The following is a 23160-nucleotide window of genomic DNA, read 5'->3' as shown; positions in this document are numbered from 1 at the left end:
AAACACTGTAATTGTAAAACTGTCCCTGTGAATCACTGGGCCACTTATTCCCATGGTGCACTGCTGGCTGGGCTGTAGTGAGAAAAGCAGAGCGGCACCAGACTGCAGCTGGAGATATAAGGGCTGTCCTTGGATCACACGTGTTACCTAGTGTCTTGACGCACCCCTTAGCTTTTCCTACGAGTGCTAGAAGCCTGCCACCACTACGCAGGTCCCACTTTCCACCCCTTCTCCCTGTTCCAGCCAGAAACTAAACCCATCCAGCGAGACTGATAAAACATCATTACAGTGAGTTGGGACTCGACAGGGCAAGAAGTCAGGGGGACAACAGCGAGAATGGCAATAGGCAGTTACACAAGGGCCAAATCAAGAGAGTGGGTTTAACTGAGTCAAAGGAACAGGGAAAGAGAGTTAATTAAGTGTGCAGAGCAGTGATTGATTGACAAGAAGTACTGTTCAGTACATTACAATAAAATCAGCAGGAAATAAATAAAAAATACCAGCAATTCAGAAGGGTAACCAAAGATGTAGGGAAGATCAGAAGATTTTAAACTAAGGCCCCAATCTTGCATTGAGCTACACATGGGGACCCCAGTAGCCAGGCAGCATTCCAGAGGAATCTGCCCACGTGGAGCTCCGTGCAGGATTGGGGCCATCTGATCAAAATCTCACACCAATAAAACTGAATCAGCGGTTGTGCTGATGGGCAGCTGAGCCAAGGAGCAACCACGTGGTCTGGACAACGCAACGCACTAGAGACAGGGCAGCAAACAGCAAGAGCGTTAACAGGACAGGAGCAGAAAACCCGGGGGGGGGGGCGCGATGATTAAATACAGAAGAGTATATAGAGAATGTCAATGTTCGGCTGAGATAAGAGTCAGCTGGAAGAGCCAGTCGGGTGAGTGGGAGGCAGGGAGTCAATGCAGCAGACTTGGGCCCCGGTGACACGTGGTTGCTGGGAAAAGATGATAGAGGGCTCTGAAGCTCTGGTGAGGCTGGGTGCCACTGAGTAGGGCAGAGCGTGGAAGAAGGTGGCTGTGCGGGGGCACCGAGGCAGAACTGGTTGGCAGTGGGGCAAGAGGTAGGGTTGGCCCAATGCCTTCCCCTGGAGGTGCTGTTCCTGGTACTGCTGGGACTGGGGCCTGCCAGCCTCACCGTGTCTGCCTTCACTACAGAGTTAACTTGAGTTATCTGCGGCCCAGTGACTCCTCTCGAGTCAGCCGAGCTCGGCTGAGAACAGCCACGCTGCTGTACCCACACAGGCTCTGCGCTCCCTCGAGTATGGCACTATGGCTTCTGGACACACACGTTTCCCAGTGAGTAGTGGGAGAACTTGTCTGCCTTTCTGGGCACACTAGGGGAATCGTGGGAAGGCACTGGAGAACTAGTGATATGCAAGTGGCACAAACCACTACAGAGGGGTTGTGTTAGCAGCTGATGAGTTGTGCTCCAATTTTAGCCTATGCCCCCTCCTTGGGGTCACAGCACCACTGCACCCCACTTAAAGGTACTGTATGTGGATGGGACTCGAGTGAGGGACAACACTTGAGTTACAAAAAGTTAATATGCAGCAAAGACAAGCCCCTAGAGTGGCCCTCTCCTCACTAGTTCAAGCAGGAAGGAGCAAATCACTGCTGGGGCGGTTCTGGAATCAGGACACCTCAAAGGACTAAGGTGAAGTCCCAATTCACGCCCCCCAGTGACCGTGAGGGGGATGGTTCTGTTAGTGGGCATGGGACTAGCTTCTCTCAGGGCCTGCTTCACGTTATTATACACACACGACCGGAGTGGAGCCCTCTGTTGGGAGGGTCTCACTTGTCCATGGCTGCGGCTCTGGCGTGGATTCTCAGGTGACGGGCCAAAGAGGATTTGTGACTGAAGCTCTTCCCACACTCGGTGCAGGGGAAGGGCCGTTCCCCAGTGTGGGAGCGCCGATGAACGGTGAGGTAAGCCAGGTACTTGAAGCTCTTCCCGCACTCAGCGCAGGGATAGGGTTTCTCCTGCGTGTGAGTCCTCTGGTGCATCGTCAGGTTGGAGAGCTGGCTGAAGCGCTTCCCACACTCGGCGCAGGGGTAGGGCCGCTCACCAGTGTGGGAGCGCTGGTGCTTGTTGAGGTCCGAGGGGTTGGTGAAAGTTTTCCCACACTCGTCACAGGAGTAGGGTCTCTCCCCTGTGTGCAGCCTCTGGTGTGTAATGAGCGTGGAGAGGTGGCCGAAGTTCTTCCCACATTCGGCACAGAAATAGGGTTTCTCTCCCGTGTGGGTTCTCCGGTGCGTTTTGAGATGGGTCAGTCTGTTGAAACTCTTCCCACATTCAGGACAGGGATATGGTCTGTCTTTCCCATGGACTCTCCCATGGGCCGTGAGTGCCTGCTTCTCCCAGAACCTTTCCCCACAATCTCGACATTTATGGGGCTTCTCTGTCCTGTGAATGCTGTTCTGATTTTGAAGGTCCCCTGTGGTCCGAGGTCTCCCCGGTGCAGGAGGTTGGATTAGTCTCCTGAATCCACTCTCACATTCCCCTAGGGGATCTGACTCATTCCCCACTGGGCTCCTCTTCTGCCTCTTGCAGGCTCCTTCCTGCTCAGGTCTGTGGTTAATGCTCTCTCCTGAATCCTGCAGTGATACGCTGGGGGGCTGCAGGTTTTTAGGCCCTTCGCTGTGAGGCTGCTTCTCAGTCCTGCTCAGGATCCTGGCACCTGCTGGATGGAAGAGAGAATCCAGAGATTATTTCATCTCTCATATTTCCAAGTGGAAGTGGGTGAGGCTCCTCACATCCTTCCACTGGAGAGACCCCCAAGGAAAGCCAAACAGTCAGCCATGCAGAAATAGGGGGTTGTGGAGGGGCCCAAGCAGGAAGCCCCACATCCCTTTCTCCTTCCTCTTTCCCCAGGGCCCACAATAGCTTTTCCTCAACTCCCAACATTTCCCTTTCCCTCTGCTCCAGCCCCTCAATTCCCCTCCAGGCTCCCCCTCTCTCTTCCCTCTTCTCCTGACCATAGACCAGGGGTGGGCAAACTACGGCCCGTGGGCCAGATCCAGCCCATCAGGCCTTTGGATCTGGCCCACGGGACTGCCACCCCCATGGCGCCGCGGGCTCCTGGCCGCTCCCGGAAGCGGCCGGCACCATGTCCCTGCAGCCCCGGGGGAGGGCAGAGGGCTCCGTGTGCTGCCCTCGCCTGCAGGCGCTGCTCCCCACAGCTCCCATTGGCTGGAAACGGGGAACCACAGCCAATGGGAGCTTCGGGGGAGGTACCGGCAGGCGAGGACAGTGTGAGGAGTCCTCTACCCCCCCCACCCTCTAGGGGCCGCAGGGACGTGGTACCAGCCGCTTCTGGAAGCGGTGCGGGGCCAGGGCAGGCAGGGAGCTGGCCTTAGCTCCGCTGCCACCCCAGAGCCCACACCCAAACCCTCCTGCACCCCAACCCCTTGCCCTGAGCCCCCTCCTTTACCCCAACCCCCTGCCCTGAGCCCCCTCCTGCACCCTGCACTGCTCCTGTTCCCCAACCCCCTGCCCTGAGCCCCCTCCCACACCCCACACTCCCTCCCACACACCAACCCCTGCCCCAGCCCTACATTCATGGCCCTGCATGCAATTTGGCCCTTGGGCCAAAAAGTTTGCCCACCCCTGCCATAGACCTTTCTCTCTCTCACTGCTGTATCCCTCTCTCATTCAGGACTCAGCTCATTTGTTCTTTTGCTAATTGATTCCTCTGTCTCTTTGGTTCCTTTGCCCCACTCAACGGACCTGCTGTTTAGGTGACAATGATGTTCCCTACAGAAATCCACTTACAGGTTAGAGCCAGATAAAAAACAAATGGATAAAAATTTTTGCCAAAAAATTGTGAGGTTTCAAAGTGGCATTTGGAAACAGACCCATTGTCTACTTTTGCGATTTTTTTTATTTTTCATTTATCGAAATGGTCGGCTTTATGTGAACAAAGCATTTAGATGCAATATTTTATTTACAAAATGGGATGAATAATTTTGTGAAAAATGTCATTAGTGTCAGCAATTATTTGCAAAAAGGGTTTGCTTTACAAAAATGTCCACTTTTCACCAAAAATTAAAAAAAAGTTTTTGTTAAAGAAATGTTGAGTACGGGGGGGACAGGACTCCTTAAAAGCCACCATCAAAACAAGGAAGCGAATCATGAGGGGTTCCTGTGTTAGAGCCAGTGAGGCAGGATGTTCAGTCTGGACTCCAGGGGACGAAACCCACTGTGCTCTTCCTGAAAACGCATTGCAACTGCAGGCACTGCGGCAGGGGCTGGGCAGGGTACAAGCCTAGGACCGGCCAAGCCTGTTGGTCGTAACATGCCTGGCAAGGAGAATATTCTGCTCAGACAGCTTCTGCACAGAGCCCCGCAACTGGGTCACATGGTGGGAAACACATGTGAGCCCTCCCTATGCTACAGCTCCCACCATTGCTACCCCAGGGGGGTTGCCCCACTGACAGATTACAGCTGTGAGGGATTTCCAGACTAGTGCCAGGCTTGGGTCATGTTACTTTTGGGCTTCCCCAATAACATCCCTGGAGCTTCCTTCAGGCCTTTCCTGCGGAGATACTCCTCATTCTCACTCAGCCGGCCAGAACAGGGAGAAAATAAACCACAGCCCCTCTGCTGAGGGTCAGAGCCCCCCATCCCCCTAACTCACTACCCAGAGGAGAGGAAGGGTCCATCCTGCCTCTGTCTCCCAGCTGAGTGCTCAGTCCCATGGATGGGACTGAGGGAAGGAGCTTCCACCAGAGCTGGCCAGGATGCATGGAAAGCCTTGAATGACATGGGCCTAGCTCCTGCTAGGTAACACCACAGAATAGGACCCACACAAGGAGGGTTCACAACCGCACTGGTTACGGGGCCACCCAGCTCCCACAGTCCCATCCCCACTGCCTGGGCCACTTGTCACCTAAGAGACACCCACTGGCCACCCCAACCCCACACACAGCCTCCCACGTTCTCCAGGCAGCAATCCTGCTGGAGAGCGCCCACATGGCCTGAGCCAGCCACTCCCCTCTTCTCCCCACACACACACTGAGCCCGAGGGACTCCCTTCTCCATTGTCCCCTCAGTGCCCCCGGGAAGACCCGTCCCAGGCCCCTTCAGGAGCTCGTTACCCATTTCTCGTCCAACTCGGGGCTCCTTTCCAGGGGCGCCTGGCAGCTCGTACTTCCTCAGTGCCGCCTCCTCCGGTGATCCCCATGCGGGATGGGGCTGTGGTGGCTCCAGCTGGGGGCTCTGAGATTCCCATAATGCTTCAGGGGCATCCATCTCCTCTGGGGTCACGTCCTCAACCTTCACATGCACTGTGACCTGGGAACCAACCACATGGGTCACCAGGCAACCAGGGGCTGAGAGTCAGGGGGGGAAATCATACCTGAATAGTGCCCGTGGCAAAGGGTGCCCGCTCCTCAGGCAGAAGCTGCTTTGGCCAGCAGGGCCTGTACCTAATGGGAGAGGTAACCGGAAGAGGAGGCTGAGGCTATGCAGTATGAGCCTGGGAGGAGCTTGGACCTCAGGGAAAGGCAGGCTCCCCATGATGCTATCCAGCATCTCTGAGAGGAGCTGAAGGAAAGAAGCCAAACCCTGTCACGCAGGACCCTTTGGCAATTTCACTAGTACCCGCAGCTACTACCCCACTCACGTCCTGCGAGGTGAGGCAGCTAAGGAGACACGCGTACCCCAGGACATGATGGCTGAATGTGACACACAGAGGATGCTCAGGGCTGGGTCCCTAGGATCAGGCCATGCAACATTGCCTCCTAACAGCACATGCTGGATTCACATGGAGCCCCAGTCTGTTAACGAGGCTCCCTATCAGTTCAGATGTTGGGAGAGGTCACTGCACTCTCCCAGCAGCTGCAGGTACTAGTGAAATTATTGCCCAAGGGTCCTGCATGACTCTGCATAAGGGTGGCAGTGACATTTATACCCAGAGAGAACAGCAGGGTGTGCAGAGCAGGAAACTGTGACAGCCGCAATCCCAGTGCTGAGAGCAGGATTACACAGAACAAACCCCACTCATGTCCTGCCTTGAGAATTCCCTGTGTTCACCCAGCACCCAAACTTGCCCCATAAAATTCCCTGTAGAACCCAAATTCCCTGCAGAACCCAGTGGAGCCCCCTGGACATTCCCCTGCACCTGCTCTCACCTGCTGCTCTCAGATCCCAGCCTGTTGCAGTCCTACCTGGAAATCCTCGGCCAGGGACACTGCCTGGGCGCACGTCTCTGGGCAGTGTTCAGAAACCCAGCTCTGGATTTCTTCCGGCAGGATGGTCAGGAACTGCTCCAGGATCAGCAGCTCCATGATCTGCTCCTTGGTGCGGCTCTCCGGCTTCAGCCATCGATGGGAGAGTTCCCAGAGTCTGCAGAAAACTGCCCGGGGCCCCTCGGCCTCCTGGTAGCGGAACTGCCTGAAGCGCTGGCGCTGCGTCTCCGTGCCGAGGTTGCAGCCTTGCAGGACGGCTGCCTTCACCTTCCCGTAATCTCCAGCGTCTCTGGCATCCAGGCTGCTAACGGCCTGCCGAGCTTTTCCACTGAGGGCCGGCACAAGACGGGTCACCCACTCTCTTCTGGGCCACTGGCAGGCTTCAGCCACTTGCTCGAAGGAAGCCAGATAGGCCTCAATATCCTCCTCTGGGGTCAGCTCCAGCAGTGGAGGGTTTTTTGACGCAGGGACTGATGTCGGCACAGCCTCAGCAGGTGTCCGTAAGCTCTGTAGCTCCTCCTGAAATTGATCTTTCCAATACCGGGACATCCTGTCACACTGCTCAGTCCTCAGCTGCCATCGAGGACTTACTGAGATGGTTGGTCCCAGGACTGGCTGCTTCCCGTCTCTCTCCAGCTCATTCCCTGCTTTTGGGCCCATTGGATCTGCCATTTCCATATTCTCTCGCGGAGCCTGGATGTGGAGACTCAGGAGCTACTGATCTGTCTTCAAGGACCAGCTTATCCCCGCTGGGGCCTGCGCTCTAGTTCTCCAACTTCAGTCTCTCCGTCGGTCCTGCTGGATGCGTCCAGGCTCCTGGGAGGGCTGCAGCAAAAGAATTAATCAGGATGTTACTGTGTGATGGGAGAGTCAGAACCACAACAAACAGAGGGGAAAAGAGAGACCTAGCCATGATTCACCCAAACACCCACCGACCCATAACCCCAGCTCCCTGCCCCCCAGCACAGACAGGCCCCTCTCCTACCCATCACCCCAGGTTCCTGCCCCCCCAGCACAGACAGGCCCCTCTCCCACCCATCACCCCAGGTTCCTGCCCCCCAGCACAGACAGGCCCATCCCCCACCCATCACCCCAGGTTCCTGCCCCCCCAGCACAGACAGGCCCCTCTCCCACCCATCACCCCAGCTCCCTGCCCCCCAGCACAGACAGGCTCATCCTCCACCCATAACCCAGCTCCCTGCCCCCCAGCACAGAAAGGCCCCCTCCCACCCATCACCCCAGGTTCCTGCCCCCCAGCACAGACAGGCCCACCCCCCACCCATCACCCCAGGTTCCTGCCCCACAGCACAAACAGGCCCACCCCCCACCCATCACCCCAGGTTCCTGCCCCACAGCACAGACAGGCCCCTCTCCCACCCATCACCCCAGCTCCCTGCCCCCCAGCACAGACAGGCCCCTCTCCTACCCATCACCCCAGGTTCCTGCCCCCCAGCACAGACAGGCCCCTCTCCCACCCATCACCCCAGGTTCCTGCCCCCCAGCACAGACAGGCCCATCCCCCACCCATCACCCCAGGTTCCTGACCCACAGCACAGACAGGCCCCTCTCCCACCCATCACCCCAGCTCCCTGCCCCACAGCACAGACAGGCCCACCCCCCACCCATCACCCCAGCTCCCTGCCCCACAGCACAGACAGGCCCATCCCCCACCCATCACCCCAGCTCCCTGCCCCACAGCACAGACAGGCCCATCCCCCACCCATCCCCCCAGGTTCCTTCCCCCCAGCACAGACAGGCCCATCCCCCACCCATCACCCCAGCTCCCTGCCCCCCAGCACAGGCCCATCCCCCACCCATCACCCCAGCTCCCTGCCCCCCAGCACAGGCCCATCCCCCACCCATCACCCCAGCTCCCTGCCCCCCAGCACAGACAGGCCCATCCCCCACCCATCCCCCCAGGTTCCTGCCCCCCCAGCACAGACAGGCCCATCCCCCACCCATCACCCCAGCTCCCTGCCCCCCAGCAGACAGGCCCATCCCCCAGCCCATCACCCCAGCTCCCTGCCCCCCAGCACAGAAAGGCCCATCCCCCACCCATCACCCCAGGTTCCTGCCCCCCAGCACAGAAAGGCCCATCCCGCACCCACCACCCCAGATTCCTGCCCCCCAGCACAGACAGGTCCATCACCCCAGGTCCCGGCCACCCCGCCCTCACCACACCACCCCGCCTGGACGCAAGGAGGCCGGCCCAGTTCCCTAGACAAAGAGCTTCCGCGCCGGCCAGCGCAGGGTTAATCCCTCCGCGCGGGGATTGGCAGCGATTGCTGTCAGTCAGATCCGGCCCCGCCCCGCCCAGCTGGGCCGGTCTCCGGGAGCGGGGGCAGCCGGAGCCCGGCGACCTCACTCCACGGGGATGGGCACAGCAGCTCCTACCGGGAAGCAAGTGGGGGTCTCCCTGCCCGCTGCTGAGGAGTGGGGGCCTCTGTGCTGGAGTTACAGGGCTGTGCAGGGGGCTCAGGGAGGGGCCTGGGGCAGGGAGCTGGGGTTACAAGTTGGGGGGTGCTGTGCAGTGGCTCAGAGAGGAGCCTGTGCTGGGGCAGGGCAGGGAGCTCAGGGAGGGACCTGTATGGGCTGGGGATGATGTGCAGGGGGTTACAGCCCTGCACAAACACCTGTACCTTAACTGGGGAGGAAGTTCATTAGAGTCCAGCCCATCCCCACCTGGGTCCTTATCATGGGTGCCCTTTGCCATATCATATTGAAGCGGGAGCCAACCCTGCATGTCAAGAGCCTGTGTTTCAAAGTGTTCTGAGGTCCACACACAAGCACAAATTGCCATGAAAAATGGCTGCCTCATCAGGGCCAAGGGTAGGATTTTTGGTGCAAATGTGGGGTCACTCCCTCTCGGGGGTGCAGAGATACAGTCCCTGGAGTAAAGGGTCCGTACACGTCGCTTGCTCTCACACTGTTCTTGGCACACACCTGTGGCTGAATCCATGCCCCTGGAGTTTACCCAGTGCGGTTTGACCCCAGCTAGTGACCAATGCTCTGTGCCAGGCCAGGAAAGCAATATTTCAGCAGTTACTAGAGGTTCTGTGTGACTCTACAAATAGGCTCACCTGCCAGAGAAAGTGATTTGTGCAGGCACTGTGGGACAGGCACACCAGGAGCCTGGCTCCTGACTCTGGTCACTAGCTTTGTGGACAAGCTCAACTCCTGTTATGGTCAGTGGGTGGCTTAGGAAGCTTGATGACAGTCCATGAACTAAGGCAATGCCCGAGGAGCATGAGTTCAAGTCTTCTGCTCAGCTGGTTTAGAGAATGGCTGATGTGCACATTGCCACCCTCTGCCTTTGTTCTTCTCCAGGGGGCTATTCTTGGAAGTAGTTCCCTGGGTGCCGGCTGTATTATAGAGGAGCACTAGAGCCTGTTATCCAAAGTGCTCCAAAATCCATGTCTGTAGGGAGACTGTCTAGAAAACGTCCCCTCTGAGCAAGGCCCCAACCTGCCTCATCAGAGATAACAGGCCTGTATCCTTCCTGAGCGTTGGAGGACAGCAGGGAAAATGTCCAAGAGTAGCGTGGGGGAAACTCTAAGGCCTTGTCTTCACTAGGAAAAAGGGTGAGTTGAGGCCAGACTTAGCAAACACGAGATAGCTCAGTGCAATCTGAACTTGAGAATTTCCCTAGTCAAAACACCCCCCTGAGGACACAGTAGTTGCTTACATCCATCCATCCTTGTGGTAAGGAATCCTTCTGGAACATCGCCTCCGTGAGCCCGGATTGAGCCTTGTACCAGACCATTAGTACTAGCCAGAACCAGCATGCAGCAGAGTGGTGTGTGTAACCCAAGGCAGGGTGGGGTTCTCCTAGGCACTGAGAATATGCGTGGGGGTGAAACACTCCTCTATTTCCCTGTCACCCCTGAAGGGACAGTGGCAGCTGTTCTAGTGGCCCTAAAACACTACAGCCCATTACGAACATTATCACAGATTGTGAGATTTCGAGTCGAGGGACCACTGGGATAATCTACACGACTCTCTGCATGGCCCAGACAGGAAATGGGGGCTGTCCTGCCCTCTAACTGCAGATGCACCCTCTTCAGCTGGCAGGGTGAGCGCTGACAACTAGCTGCAACTGCGTCCTGGATTGGCCCACTGTACCTAGCCCAGCAAGGGGATGAAGAGGAATGATGATACAGGATTGTGTTAGACACAGCCTAGGAAACAGCAACCTCTGTTAGGGATAGGGCAGGTTTGGCATGGTCCCCATACCAGTTGCTAGCCCCAGTGGAGCAGAGGAAAGACTGTGTGGGCTGCAGTGTGGGATACGTTTCCTTAACTCTGTAGTTACTGGTTTTCAGAGCTGTAGGTTTGGCCCCACTCAACCTGCTGGGAGGGCACTAGGCAACCCGACCTGGGTTTCTGGCAGTGAATTTGGCTCTCTTTCTGTCTCTCTCCGTCTGAAATCTGCCAGAAGTCCCTCCCACCACACAGGGACCAAACAGTTGCTTTGTCTAAAAACTTGCCCCCTCTGCATTGTTACTACCTGGTCTCACACTGCCCAACCCAGCCTAGGATGGTGGGTTGTGACCTGTTGTGGAAAGTGAGATTTAAACACTAGACACTCAGGTGTGAGACTAGAGGCTGGTTATTTCCAGCAGAAACAGGAGTGAAATACGGAAGTTGAGACCTAGAGCTTGGATAAGGTTGGGGACCCCAGACAGAGAATGGCTGCAAAGCAGGGGAGCTGTCAACTCCTCGGTCTCCAGGTTCAGGCTCCAGGAGAGCAGGCAACTAAAGTGAAAATTGAAACCCATGGTCCAGTGGACCCTGACACATGGAAGGAACAAAAGGGAGCAGAGAAAATCCAAGTAGCCACCTTTTGGCAGCTGCTGAGATGGCACAAGCGGTCAGGAGTGAGCGACAGGAGGGGTTGCTCCAGTGTTGAGGAGTCCAAGTTCAGGAGGTGCTGCAAACCCTATATAGATCCTGCGTGAAGTTGTGTTGGCTTTAGCCCTAATGGGGAGACACAAAGCGGTCAGAGATGATGTTGGATGAGGCCTTGGCTTCCTTTGAGTGAATGGCTGAAGCCTGCCAGTAGCTGGGAGGAGAATGGGTGACCCAAATCAGGGAATCCCAACAGGCCTACAAGAGTCTGGATGCACAAGGTGCTGGAGCCTATGAGAAGGTGAAAGGAGCCATCCTGCAAGGGTGCGACATCAGCATGGACACGCAGCACCTGCGTTTCATGCAATTCCACTGCCAGGGAGCCCCGAGAGGTTTACAGCCTTCCGATGGTTGAAGCCAGAGATCTGCACCAAGGAGATCACAGAGCTGCTCATGCTGCAGCACTTTCTAACAATCATGCTTGTGTAAATCCACAGCTAGGGGTGCGTATGTCACCCCTAGGGACCTGCAGAGGATCCATAGCCAGGACAGCGAGACACTGGGACATAGGAGCAGCAGGCGAGAGCAGATGCACAGGCCTCCTTTCGGATATGAAGATCATTTGACCTGTCAGCTCTGGCATGGGTACAAGAAGGGGAATTCTCCAAGTAAAAAGGGGGTGGGGCTTGTTCCACATAACTAGCTCTCAGCACCCTCTGGGCCTGAGGCCAAACTCACAGATTAGGAATGTCTTGGAGGTGTTGGAGTTTGTAGTGGCTGATTTACATCCTCCTCTTCTTCCTCCACTTTCACTGGAGTCCCCCCCCCATTCCTCATCTGAAGTTTCTAATCCCTTGTATTCCTTACGGAAGGCATCTTCCCTCTTCTTGTGGCAACTCACAGAGTGTTTGGAAAGGGACACCCAGTCATCTTGCCCTGACATCTCAGAGCTGTTTTCCTGGGGCATCCTGGTTTTCAGCACCAACCCCTTGACCAAAGCTATGAGATCTTCTTGGGACAATCTGCCAAACATCTCACCCAAACTGGCAGAGGAGATGACACAGTGGTAACAGCACTACAATCCTGCGTCTTCACCACAGCTTGCACTGCTGCTACTGCCAGTGGAGGAGCTGGACTAAAGGTGAATTACAGGTCCTCATTTTCCTGCTGTACCCAAGGCCTGGGTGAAGAGGGCTCCTTAGCCCCCCGAGACTGCAGGAACAGCAGCATCCAGTCACAGCGCACACCGTTTGCTAACTGCAGTGGCAGTTGAAGTTGCAAGTCTGGTTTTGCTTTACTGGCTCTGGGAGCCCAGTGCTACAGGGTGCATGATGTCTCCATGGGAACAGCAGGACACCTGCTCCAGAGTGTGAACTGCTCTTCCGGGCACTCAGTGAGGATGCAAATACACTGGCCCAAAGGCTTGGGCCTGCACCAATTCTGGCTACCCTGGTTCTTACTCTTGTAACATCTTGGGGTGAGTTCCTCCAAGTGTTGCCTCCCCAAACAATCAAATGAATAGCTGTGCACAGGGCAGGCGCTCTTCCACTATCCGTGGAAATTCTGCAATAGTGTTACTGCCTCCAGAGCACCAGGCCCCTTTCTCCCACCAGGTACTCCTACTGCACGGAAGGAGCCAGAGTATGATCTTGGTGTAATCTGTTTATTCAGACCCTGTACCCAGGTCCTGTTTCCCTGGAGAGTGGTAGGAACAAAGCAGTGCAGGCAGCTCCCTTACACAGAAATTTCAGGTAAGGTACCCCGGCTCTGTTCCACAAAGCAGCTATTCTGCACCTCTGCCGCTGCCTAGAGCTCATAGCCAGCTCTCTGCAAAGTGCTCAGCACAGCACCTTGTCCCACCCAGCTCCTGTAGGCTTCTCCTGGGAAAGCCCTTCAGCACCACGCCTCCTAGGAGCAGATGGTTTGTCAGATGGCCCTGTAAGTCAGTCTTCCACCCCACCCCCGTGCATCCAGGTGCTTTGCATCACAAGTCTCAGCTTCCCCTTCTGTTAGACTGAAGGGGAGTGCTGAAGCCCATCCATTCACTTTAACTCAGGCTGCCATCATCTCTGCATCAATGACCCCCTCAGGTCCTTTCAACAGGGAAGGGTATGTCTACACTGCCGGCTTAGCCTGTGTTCTTATATGGGTTTTAGCCTAGCATCCCCACACAACCCTTAAAAAACATGCTTGCTTGCCTAGCTGGGGTTATTATTTATATTATGGTAGCGTCCAGGAGCCCCACTGGTGGACCAGGCCCCCATCGTGCTAGGTGCTGTACAAAAGATGGTCACTTCCCCAGAGTTTACACTGGGTTAAAGTTGTGCTCCAACCGCCTCACTGTCCAGCGAGGATGCAGCAACACATGTGTAGCTGAGCTGGGGTTTAGATAATCCCTGCCGGTTTATGTACATCCTTCATTCCATGCAGTCTGCTCCATGTTCTGGGCAGCTCAGCGCAGTTCTGCTGAGCAGTCAGAGAAGTTGCCCACCAGTAGGATGCTAGCTGGGTTAACCTCTGGTGTGCATATAGCAGGGAGCCTGAGTTTGGGAGAAGCACCCAAAACATTCCCTTGTATGAGAAGCTCTTGCAGAGGCTGGTGAGGTGGGGATCCAGCAGATGGCTGTGCAGAGCAAAGGCGCACATTACAAACCTAATGACCATCTCCCACGAGGCAAAGGTTGGCACCTGACAACTACCTGCCCTTACTACAGGGCTGTCAACTGAGCACCCATCCCAGCCTCAAGCGCAGAGCCCACAGTCCTCCATCACAGGCTTTTGAGTTTTAGGGTTTTTGCCTGGGGCAGATGGAGGAGATCCCAGCAGAAGGGGGGTGGAGTCACAGGAACAGACTGGCCTGGCATGGCCAGCTCCTCACACAGGTCTGCTTCCTTATGCAGGAGTTCTGGAGCCATTGCTGGTCTCCCCAGGTCTGCAAGATGATGTGACCCCACCACGCTGTGCTAGCCATCCTGCATCAGAAGCCCTGGGCTACATATAGGCAATGCATAGCAACTGCAGCATGCAGAAGGTGTCATCAGTCTGCCATGAATTAACTCCCCTCCAAGACCCACTGCTGCCATCTGTGGGTCAGCAACTTGTGCTAAAATGCTGTCTGTTGTCATTAGCCCCTCCATCTGTATTCTGTAATAACAGTGAAGCCACTAGCAGGAACAGCTCTTCCAACCATGCTGGATCCATGGCATGGCACGGCACCAGCTGGAGCGGGCAGAGGCCTGAAGTGCCGTAGCTACAGGTGTTACTGGCTAAGAACACTTCCACCACAAAGGGGTCTGGGAAAGACAGACAAGCTCTCCCACAATACACCACAAACCAATTCCTAGAGTGGCTCCAGCACCCTGGCATACACCCTCAGAAATCCTAGCGCCGAACCCCTGCCATTGCCATGTGACTGTGAACATGGCTATATGGGTCTGGGTCGTGTGGGGCTCTGCAGGGTGGACACTCACAGACAAGCCTGGCAAGCAGGAATTCACAGGCACGGGAGTCCAGACACGCCTACACTCTGCCATGTGGACACCCCCAAAGTGACCAGGCACTGCTGGGGGGTTCAAGCCCTGAGACTCCTCAGGGGAACAAAGCAAAGGCCGGCCCTCCTCATCGATATTGGGCTAAGTTTTAATACAGTTAACTCAGGTGATTGGCACTAGGGTCTGGGCACCCTGGTTAGCCTAGCCCAGGTGTGAATGTCCCTACTGCAAGCCCTATCTGCATTACTGTGTCTACACTTAGAATCATAGAATCATAGAATATCAGGGTTGGAAGGGACCCCAGAAGGTCATCTAGTCCAACCCCCTGCTCAAAGCAGGACCAATTCCCAGTTAAATCATCCCAGCCAGGGCTTTGTCAAGCCTGACCTTAAAAATCTCTAAGGAAGGAGATTCTACCACCTCCCTAGGTAACGCATTCCAGTGTTTCACCACCCTCTTAGTGAAAAAGTTTTTCCTAATATCCAATCTAAACCTCCCCCACTGCAACTTGAGACCATTACTCCTCGTTCTGTCATCTGCTACCATTGAGAACAGTCTAGAGCCATCCTCTTTGGAACCCCCTTTCAGGTAGTTGAAAGCAGCTATCAAATCCCCCCTCATTCTTCTCTTCTGCAGGCTAAACAATCCCAGCTCCCTCAGCCTCTCCTCATAAGTCATGTGTTCCAGTCCCCTAATCATTTTTGTTGCCCTTCGCTGGACTCTCTCCAATTTATCCACATCCTTCTTGTAGTGTGGGGCCCAAAACTGGACACAGTACTCCAGATGAGGCCTCACCAATGTCGAATAGAGGGGAACGATCACGTCCCTCCATCTGCTCGCTATGCCCCTACTTATACATCCCAAAATGCCATTGGCCTTCTTGGCAACAAGGGCACACTGCTGACTCATATCCAGCTTCTCGTCCACTGTCACCCCTAGGTCCTTTTCCGCAGAACTGCTGCCTAGCCATTCGGTCCCTAGTCTGTAGCTGTGCATTGGGTTCTTCCGTCCTAAGTGCAGGACCCTGCACTTATCCTTATTGAACCTCATCAGATTTCTTTTGGCCCAATCCTCCAATTTGTCTAGGTCCTTCTGTATCCTATCCCTCCCCTCCAGCGTATCTACCACTCCTCCCAGTTTAGTATCATCCGCAAATTTGCTGAGAGTGCAATCCACACCATCCTCCAGATCATTTATGAAGATATTGAACAAAACTGGCCCCAGGACCGACCCTTGGGGTACTCCACTTGATACCGGCTGCCAACTAGATATGGAGCCATTGATCACTACCCGTTGAGCCCAACAATCTAGCCAGCTTCCCTGTGCATGTCCGGTCTGGGGGCAGATCCTGTAGTTCTTTGTTTTGAGATGCTGTACAATTCCTTCCCAGTCAATGATGGAAGAATCTGTCTGTCCTTCAGGATGCATTGTGGGAAAGCACTGGAGGACTATGAGCACTGAGGGGACTTTGCCTGTGTCCTCACTGCAACATGGGTGAGTTTTAGCCTGAGTTTAACAACAGTCTGAGCTCTAACCTATACCCCGAGCTGTGTAAACTAGCCTGGGATTAAAGCACCCTGAATCATGGGTCAGAAGACTTTCTGTGTGGGTAGTAGGGGATTGGGCTAAAACCCAGAGGAAAGCCTGGGTTAACTGTGCAGCAAAGACAAACCCACATTGTGTGTGACAGGGTAACAGGAGTTGGGTTTTGAGGCCTGATTTCTCTCGGGCTCTGCAGAACCATTTTCTGTTCCTACACTTCAAATATTCCTGGTGAACACCTGCAGCGGAGCTTTCAGCCAGGATGGCCTCACTCATCCACAGCTGCAGCTCTGACGTGGATTCTCTGGTGCCGGGTGAGAGCTGACTTGTTGCTGAAGCTCTTCCCACACTTGGCGCAGGGGAAGGGCCGTTCCCCGGTATGGGAGCGCTCGTGAATGGTGAGGTAAGCCAGGTACTTGAAGCTCTTCCCGCACTCGGCACAGGGGTAGGGCTTCTCCTGTGTGTGAGTCCTCAGGTGCACTGTCAGGGTGGAGAGCTGGCTGAAGTGTTTCCCGCACTCAGCGCAGGGGTAGGGCCGCTCACCCGTGTGGGAGCGCTGGTGCTTGGTCAGGTCCGCGGGGCTGGTGAAGGTTTTCCCGCACTCAGCACAGGAGAAGGGTCTCTCCCCCGTGTGCAGTCGCTGGTGTGTGGTCAGAGCGCAGAGGTAGCCGAAGCGTTTTCCACACTTCCCACAGGGGTAGGGCCGCTTGCCTGTGTGGATTCTCTGGTGCTTGCTCAGCCCTGTCCTGGTGGTGAAGGTCTTGCCACACTCCACACAGGGGAAGGGTCTCTGCCCTGTGTGGGCTCTCCGGTGCCTCACGAGCGTGGAGAGGTGGCCAAAGCGTCTCCCGCACTCAGTGCATGGGTAGGGCCTCTCCTGCGTGTGAGTCCTGTGGTGCATCTTCAGGTTGGAGAGCCGGTTGAAGCGCTTCCCGCACTCGGTGCAGGGGTAGGGCCGCTCGCTCGTGTGGGAGCGCTGGTGCTTGCTGAGGTCCGAGGAGCTGGTGAAAGTTTTCCCGCACTCGTCACAGGGGAACAAGCCCTCCCCTGTGTGGGTTCTCTGGTGCGTAGTCAGCGTGCAGAGATAGCCAAACAGTTTCCCGCACTCTCCACACGAGTAGGGCTTCTCGCGCGTGTGGCTTCTCTGGTGGGTTTTGAGATGCGCTGGACAGCTGAATCTCTTCCCACATTCGGCGCAGGGATAGCGTCTCTCTTTCTCATGGACCTTGCCTTGAGCCATGAGCTCCTGCTTTTCCCTGAAGCTTTCCCCACAGTCTCGACATCTATGGTATTGCTCCTGGTGAAGGTCCCCTGTGGTCTGAGGTCTCCCCTGCGGAAGGAGCTGGGTTAGTGTCCTGAATCTACTGCATTGTTCCTCTGGGAGGCCTGGCTCCTTCCCTGCTGGGATCTTCTTCTGCCTCTTGCAGGCTCCTCCCTGCTCAGGTGTGTGGGTAACGCTCTCCCCTGATCCACTCTGTGATACGCTGGGGGGCAGCACCATTTCAGGCCCTTCGTTGCGAGGCTTCTCTTCAGCCTGGCTCAGGATTCCAGCACCTGCTGGATGGAAGAGAATCCAGAGATTATTTCATCTCTCATATGTCCAACGGTGGGAGTGACTGCACAGCCCTTCATGGGAGAGACCCCCAGGAGGAGCCCCTCTGTCCGCTGCATATTAATAGGGGGCTATGGAGGGGCACAACCAGGAAGCCCTGTGTCTCTGTCTCCTTCCTCTTCCCCCAGTGCCCACAATAACTTTTCTCCGCCAGTCCCATCACTTCCCCTCCAAACTCCCTCTGCCCCCTCTCTGTCCCATCTCTTTAGCTCTTCTCCCACCCACAGACTCCTTATCCCTGGCCCTCTCCTTTTCTTGGCTCCCATTTACGTGAGGGATCACCTCTCCCGGTGCTACACTGCCACAGCTGAGATCAGCAGAGGTGCTTGAGTTGGATCCTCTGTGGGAGGAAGCTGCTGGCAGGAGATTCTCTGGAAGGAGTCCAAATGTTGGATCTCGCTCCTCCACTTGATCCATCAGAGCCCAGATGTGTTAGCATGCTGCAAAGCCCATCTCTTTATCTTCTCACTAAGGCTGTGAGGAGGGGGCGGGCTGAGATGGATGTATTTACTGTGGGTGTTTTTAAGGTATAGGATATGCACTCAGAGCACGCTGAGTTGGGTTATAAAATTTGAAAATAGTGCTACTCATAAATCCTGCTCTCCAGTCAGGCCCCAATTCTTTCATTCTTCTGCAGATCAATCTTCTTGTAAATTGCACTAACCAATCTCTTTGGAGCCCCTGCCATACTAGACAGGGCTGCTGTCCAGGCTATTTTTAGGCAGTGATCATGCTCCCCACCCATATCCACTTCCACATTAGAGATGACCGAACAACAGAAAGATATCTTTGCAAACAACTTTAAAGTTTCAAAGTTGTTTTGTTCCCTGGGGTCAAAATGGACCATTTTGGGGGGGTTACATAAGAATGGCCCTACTGGGTCAGACCAATGGTCCATCTAGCCCAGTATCCTGTCTTCCAACAGTGGCCAATGCCAAGTGCTTCAGAGGGAATGAACAGACCAGGCAATCATCGAGTGATCCGTCCCCTGTCGTCCACTTCCAGCTTCTGGCAAACAGAGGTTTAGGGACACCCAGAGAGAGCATGGGGCTGCGTCCCTGACCATCTTGGCTACTAGTTATTGGTGGACCTATCCTCTAGGAACTTATCTAATCCTTTTTCGAAACTTGTTACAGTTTTGGCTTGAGTTGGTGTCAGGGTTCCCTCCCCACTCTGAACTCTGGGGTACAGATGTGGGGACCCACATGAAAGACCCCCTAAGCTTATTTCTACCAGCTTATGTTAAAAACTTCCCCAAGGTACAAATTCTTCCTTGTCCTTGGACTGTATTGCTGCCACCACCAAGTGAGTTAGACAAAGATTCAGGAAAAGAACCACTTGGAGTTCCTGATTCCCCAAAATATCCCCCCAAGCCCCTTCACCCCCTTTCCTGGGGAGGCTTGAGAATAATATACCAACCAAATAGGTAAACAAGGTGAGCACAGACCAGACCCTTGGGCTTTTAGGACACTAAAAACCAATCAGGTTCTTAAAAGCAGAACTTTATTATAAAAAAGTAAAAGAAACACCTCTGTAAAATCAGGATGGAAGGTAATTTTACAGGGTAATAAGATTTAAAACACAGAGGATTCCCCTCTAGGCAAAACTTCAAAGTTATAAAAAACAGGAACAAACCTCCCCCTTAGCATAGGGAAAATTCACAAGCTAAAACAGAAGATAATCTAACACATTTCCTTGCTTTACTTACAATTTTTGTAATCTTAGATGTTTATTTCAGGTAGGGTTTTAGGAGAGGTTTTTATCCTGCCTGGTCCCGCTCTCTGTCCCGAGAGAGCACACAAAGAGAGCACAAACAAAACCTCCCCCCGCAGATTTGAAAGGATCTTCTTCCCTTATTGGTCCTTTTGGTCAGGTGCCAACCAGTTTATTTGAGCTTTTTAACCCCTTACAGGTAAAGGAGGGATTGTATGTTATCCTTAGTTGTATGTTTATGACAGTTGGGTTTCTGACTTTAAATACAAATATTTTATGAAAATCATAACAAATATTTTATTTATGTAGAAGTAGGTTTTACGTGATGGAAATTTAGCTCAAGAGACTGATTTTAAATAGGCACAAAAATGGCAAATGTCAGCAACATTCACAAAAAGTTTCAATTCAGAAAAAGTTATTTTTCACCAAAAAAAGAACTTGTGTTAGAGCAGCCTCTTTAGAGATACCAGCTGTTCTGTGTGCGCTATTCTGCGGACCTACCCCTCAGCAAGAGCCTAGGGAACGGACCACGGGACTCTGTGTTACGCCACAGGGAGCTGGAGCAAGAATCTGGACAGGTGTCGCCGCTCAGAGTCAGTTTGCTGAGCTGAGGATGTCACAGCTGGGCAGCACAGCACTGCCCTCTGCGGTGCTGGGTTTCATTCTGCAGGTGGTATCTCACTCCTGCGTATATCACACCACTGCCCTCAGACATTCCCTGAGCCCAGAGAATGGCACTGAGCCTGAGAGGGGATGGATTCCATTTCCTGTACTCCCCAACCAGAGATCCCAAGTCCCAGAGACGAGAAGACACAGAGAACCGTCTGACCGGGTGTGAGTGGATGGCAAGGACTAGGGGCTGGACAGTTAAGGAGTGGCCATTCAGACCAGACACCCCCCTTGCTACTAAGGCACCAGAGCCAGGGATGATAGACTGTGACTCTGATAAAGCTAGTAAAGAAGCCATCCTGGCCCACTTTGCTGTGTGTGAGGGAAGCTACAGGCAAAGGCTCAAGCCCCTAAAGACACCCCCTTGCCAGAGACTGACAATAAACTGAAGTGATTGTGCAGATGCTCGATGAAGCCAGGTGAACAGCATAAAGAAGCAGCTGGAGAACTACCACCTGTGCATGCTGAGACTGCAGGAGCCCGTGTCAGGAAAGGAGCATCCACCACTCAGGTAGGCGAGCAGCAGTAAGGCTGGCAGAGCAGAACCTCTAGACTTGCAGAAGCGGGAATGCAAAGCCAAAGACTGATGTGGGATATGCTGCGCCTCAGGAGAATGTAAAACATCTGGGGAAAAGCTGCCAAACCCAGGGCCCAGAGAGGTCACCTGCTTTGCTGGCAGCACCCTGGCCACTCAGGCCCTGGCTGGCACCACATGTAAACAAGACATAATTAGGGCTGGGTCCATCCCGCCTTGTAAGTGATGGTAAAAGTGCGACTGGCAGAGGGGTACGAGTTGAACACAATCGGAGTAGGGTCAGGGATGCTGATCACAGGCAGGGTGGTATCTAACGCTGGCTAAGAGATCATTCTTGGTCTGGACTCCCCAACTTTCCTGCCTTGGTTCGGCCAGCGGGGAGCTGTAAGGTGGCTAACAGGTCTCCGGTTGACAACAGGATGGGATCTTGGGCTGAGAGGGGCCACTGGGCCTTGGGAGTGACATGAGCGGGGAAGGAAATCCTGTCAGAGCTGCCAGCAATGGGGAGGAAAATGAGGAAGTTTCTGTGTTAGACCCAGCAAGCCAGGATATTGGGCCTGTAGGAAGTGGGAGGTTCCAGAGAGGCCCCAGCCCCAGAATCCCTCTTCCAAACGTCAGTGGCAGCAGCTGGAGCGAAGGTGGAGGGGACATCTCAGTATGAAGGTGACCAGTGTATCAAGGGAACAACACCCTCTCCCTGGAGGATTCACAGGGAAAATGCTGGCCATGCCCAAGAGCTGCAGGGATGATGGCCTCTCACCTTGGGCACTAGCCCATGGGCCTGGTATCCGAGGCAAAAGAAAACTTATGCCTGAGTTGGGCAGAGATCTCCTTGGCCCAGCACAGCCCAGGCTGACCCATTGCCAGATGTGTATGGACAGGCTGTTTCCTGCCCTGTTCACAAGAGCCAACTCTTTTGCAGCCCCTTCCGATTGTTTCCATTCCTCCCCAGTGGAGAGCAGTGGATGCAGCAAAACCATCACACCGGAGTCCGGGCACCGCTCTAGCCTTGGGATCAGGAACTTTGTTACCATGTGCCACCAAGACATTCCCAGAGAGGGATACGTATCGAGGAAGAGCAGCAGCAAGTGCTGAAATGGGCTGGGTGGGTATCCAGGCCAAGGCAGGTATCCAGGCCAAGGCGGGGAGAACCCACTCATTGAACATAACAGCCCTGGAAAGGTGAAAATTCCTGCCCGACAGCATCTGCACAGAGCCCTGAGTCAGGTTAGGCAGCAGGAAACACAGAGCCCTCTGCATTAGAGCTCCAACCATTGCTACCCCGCAGGGGCTGCCCTGGGGATGGATCACAGCTCTAGGGATTTCCTCTCGAGTCCCAGGCCACAGGCACCCCAGTAAGAGTCTACTGCCTCAGGCCTTCCTGCAGAGGATTCTAGGGCCTCTCTGCAACGGAGATTGTCATGATCTGAATCCCCTGCATCCCTCCGCAGCTGAGAGGGACCTGACCCCAGGCCTCAGGAAGTGGATGGGGGTGGGGAAGGGCACCCACTGGGTAACGCCACTGAAAAGGACACCACAAGGAGGGTTCGCTGCTGCTGGCTATGGGGCCACCTAGCTCCCACAGTCCTATCCCCACTGCCTGGGCCACTTGTCACCTAGGAGACCCACTGGCCACCCCAACCCCACACACTGCCTCTCTTGTTTTCCAGGCAGCAATCCTGCTGGGGAGGCCCCCCCGGCCTGAACCAGCCACTCCCCTGTTCTCCACACACACACTCAGCCTGAGGGACTCCCTTCCACATTGTTCCCTCAGTGCTCCCGGGAAGATCTGCCCCAAGCCCCTTCACAAGCTGGTTACCCATTTCTTGTCCAACTCTGGGCTCCTTTTCAGGGGCGCTTGGCAGCTTGTAATTCCTCAGTGCTGTCTCCTCCGTGGTTCCCCATGCGGGATGGGGCTGTGGTGGCTCCAGCTGGGTGCTCTGAGATTCCCATAATACTTCAGGGGCATCCATCTCCTCTGGGGTCACGTCCCCAACCTTCACATACACTGTGACCTGGGAACCAACCACATGGGTCACCGGGCGGTCAGGGGCTGGGGGGACGTTGGGGGATGTATGGATGGGGGGCAGAGTCAGCTCTGACCATTCCAGAGCCAAATGCAGTGGGGAAGAGCAGGAGACAGAGGCCACAATGAAGCACAGCCAGGCCCCTCCCTGCCGCCAGCTCATCCCCCCCACCTGTAACCCCAGCTCCCTGCCCCCCAGCACAGCAAGGCCCCTCCCTGCCCCCCAGCTCATCCCCCCACCTGTAACCCCAGCTCCCTGCCCCCCAGCACAGCTAGGCCCCTCCCTGCCCCCCAGCTCATCCCCCCCACCCATAACCCCAGCTCCCTGCCCCCCAGCACAGCTAGGCCCCTCCCTGCCCCCCAGCTCATCCCCCCCACCCATAACCCCAGCTCCCTGCTCCCCAGCACAGCTAGACCCCTCCCTGCCCCCCCACCAGTAACCCCAGCTCCCTGCCCCCCAGAACAGCTAGCCTCCTTCCTGCCCCCCAGCTCATCCCCCCCCCACCGGTAACCCC

At 55.1% G+C, this 23160-nt stretch overlaps 1 protein-coding gene across 1 annotated transcript; it reads right to left on the bottom strand.

Moving 5' to 3' along the window:
• Positions 1-366: 366 nt before the first annotated feature.
• LOC140902197 (uncharacterized) lies at positions 367-22790 on the bottom strand. Its single transcript, XM_073322019.2, is given in 5 exon segments — positions 367-2701; positions 5118-5313; positions 6153-6923; positions 16362-17647; positions 22439-22790. Coding segments are annotated over 5 exon segments (3297 nt in total). The 5' UTR covers positions 22593-22790; the 3' UTR covers positions 367-1811.
• Between the last annotated feature and the right edge of the window lie 370 nt (positions 22791-23160).

This window comes from Lepidochelys kempii, chromosome 23 (genome assembly GCF_965140285.1).
Source record: "Lepidochelys kempii isolate rLepKem1 chromosome 23, rLepKem1.hap1, whole genome shotgun sequence".
Classification (NCBI taxonomy): Eukaryota; Metazoa; Chordata; order Testudines; family Cheloniidae; genus Lepidochelys; species Lepidochelys kempii.
This window is presented reverse-complemented; position numbering and strand designations above follow the sequence as displayed.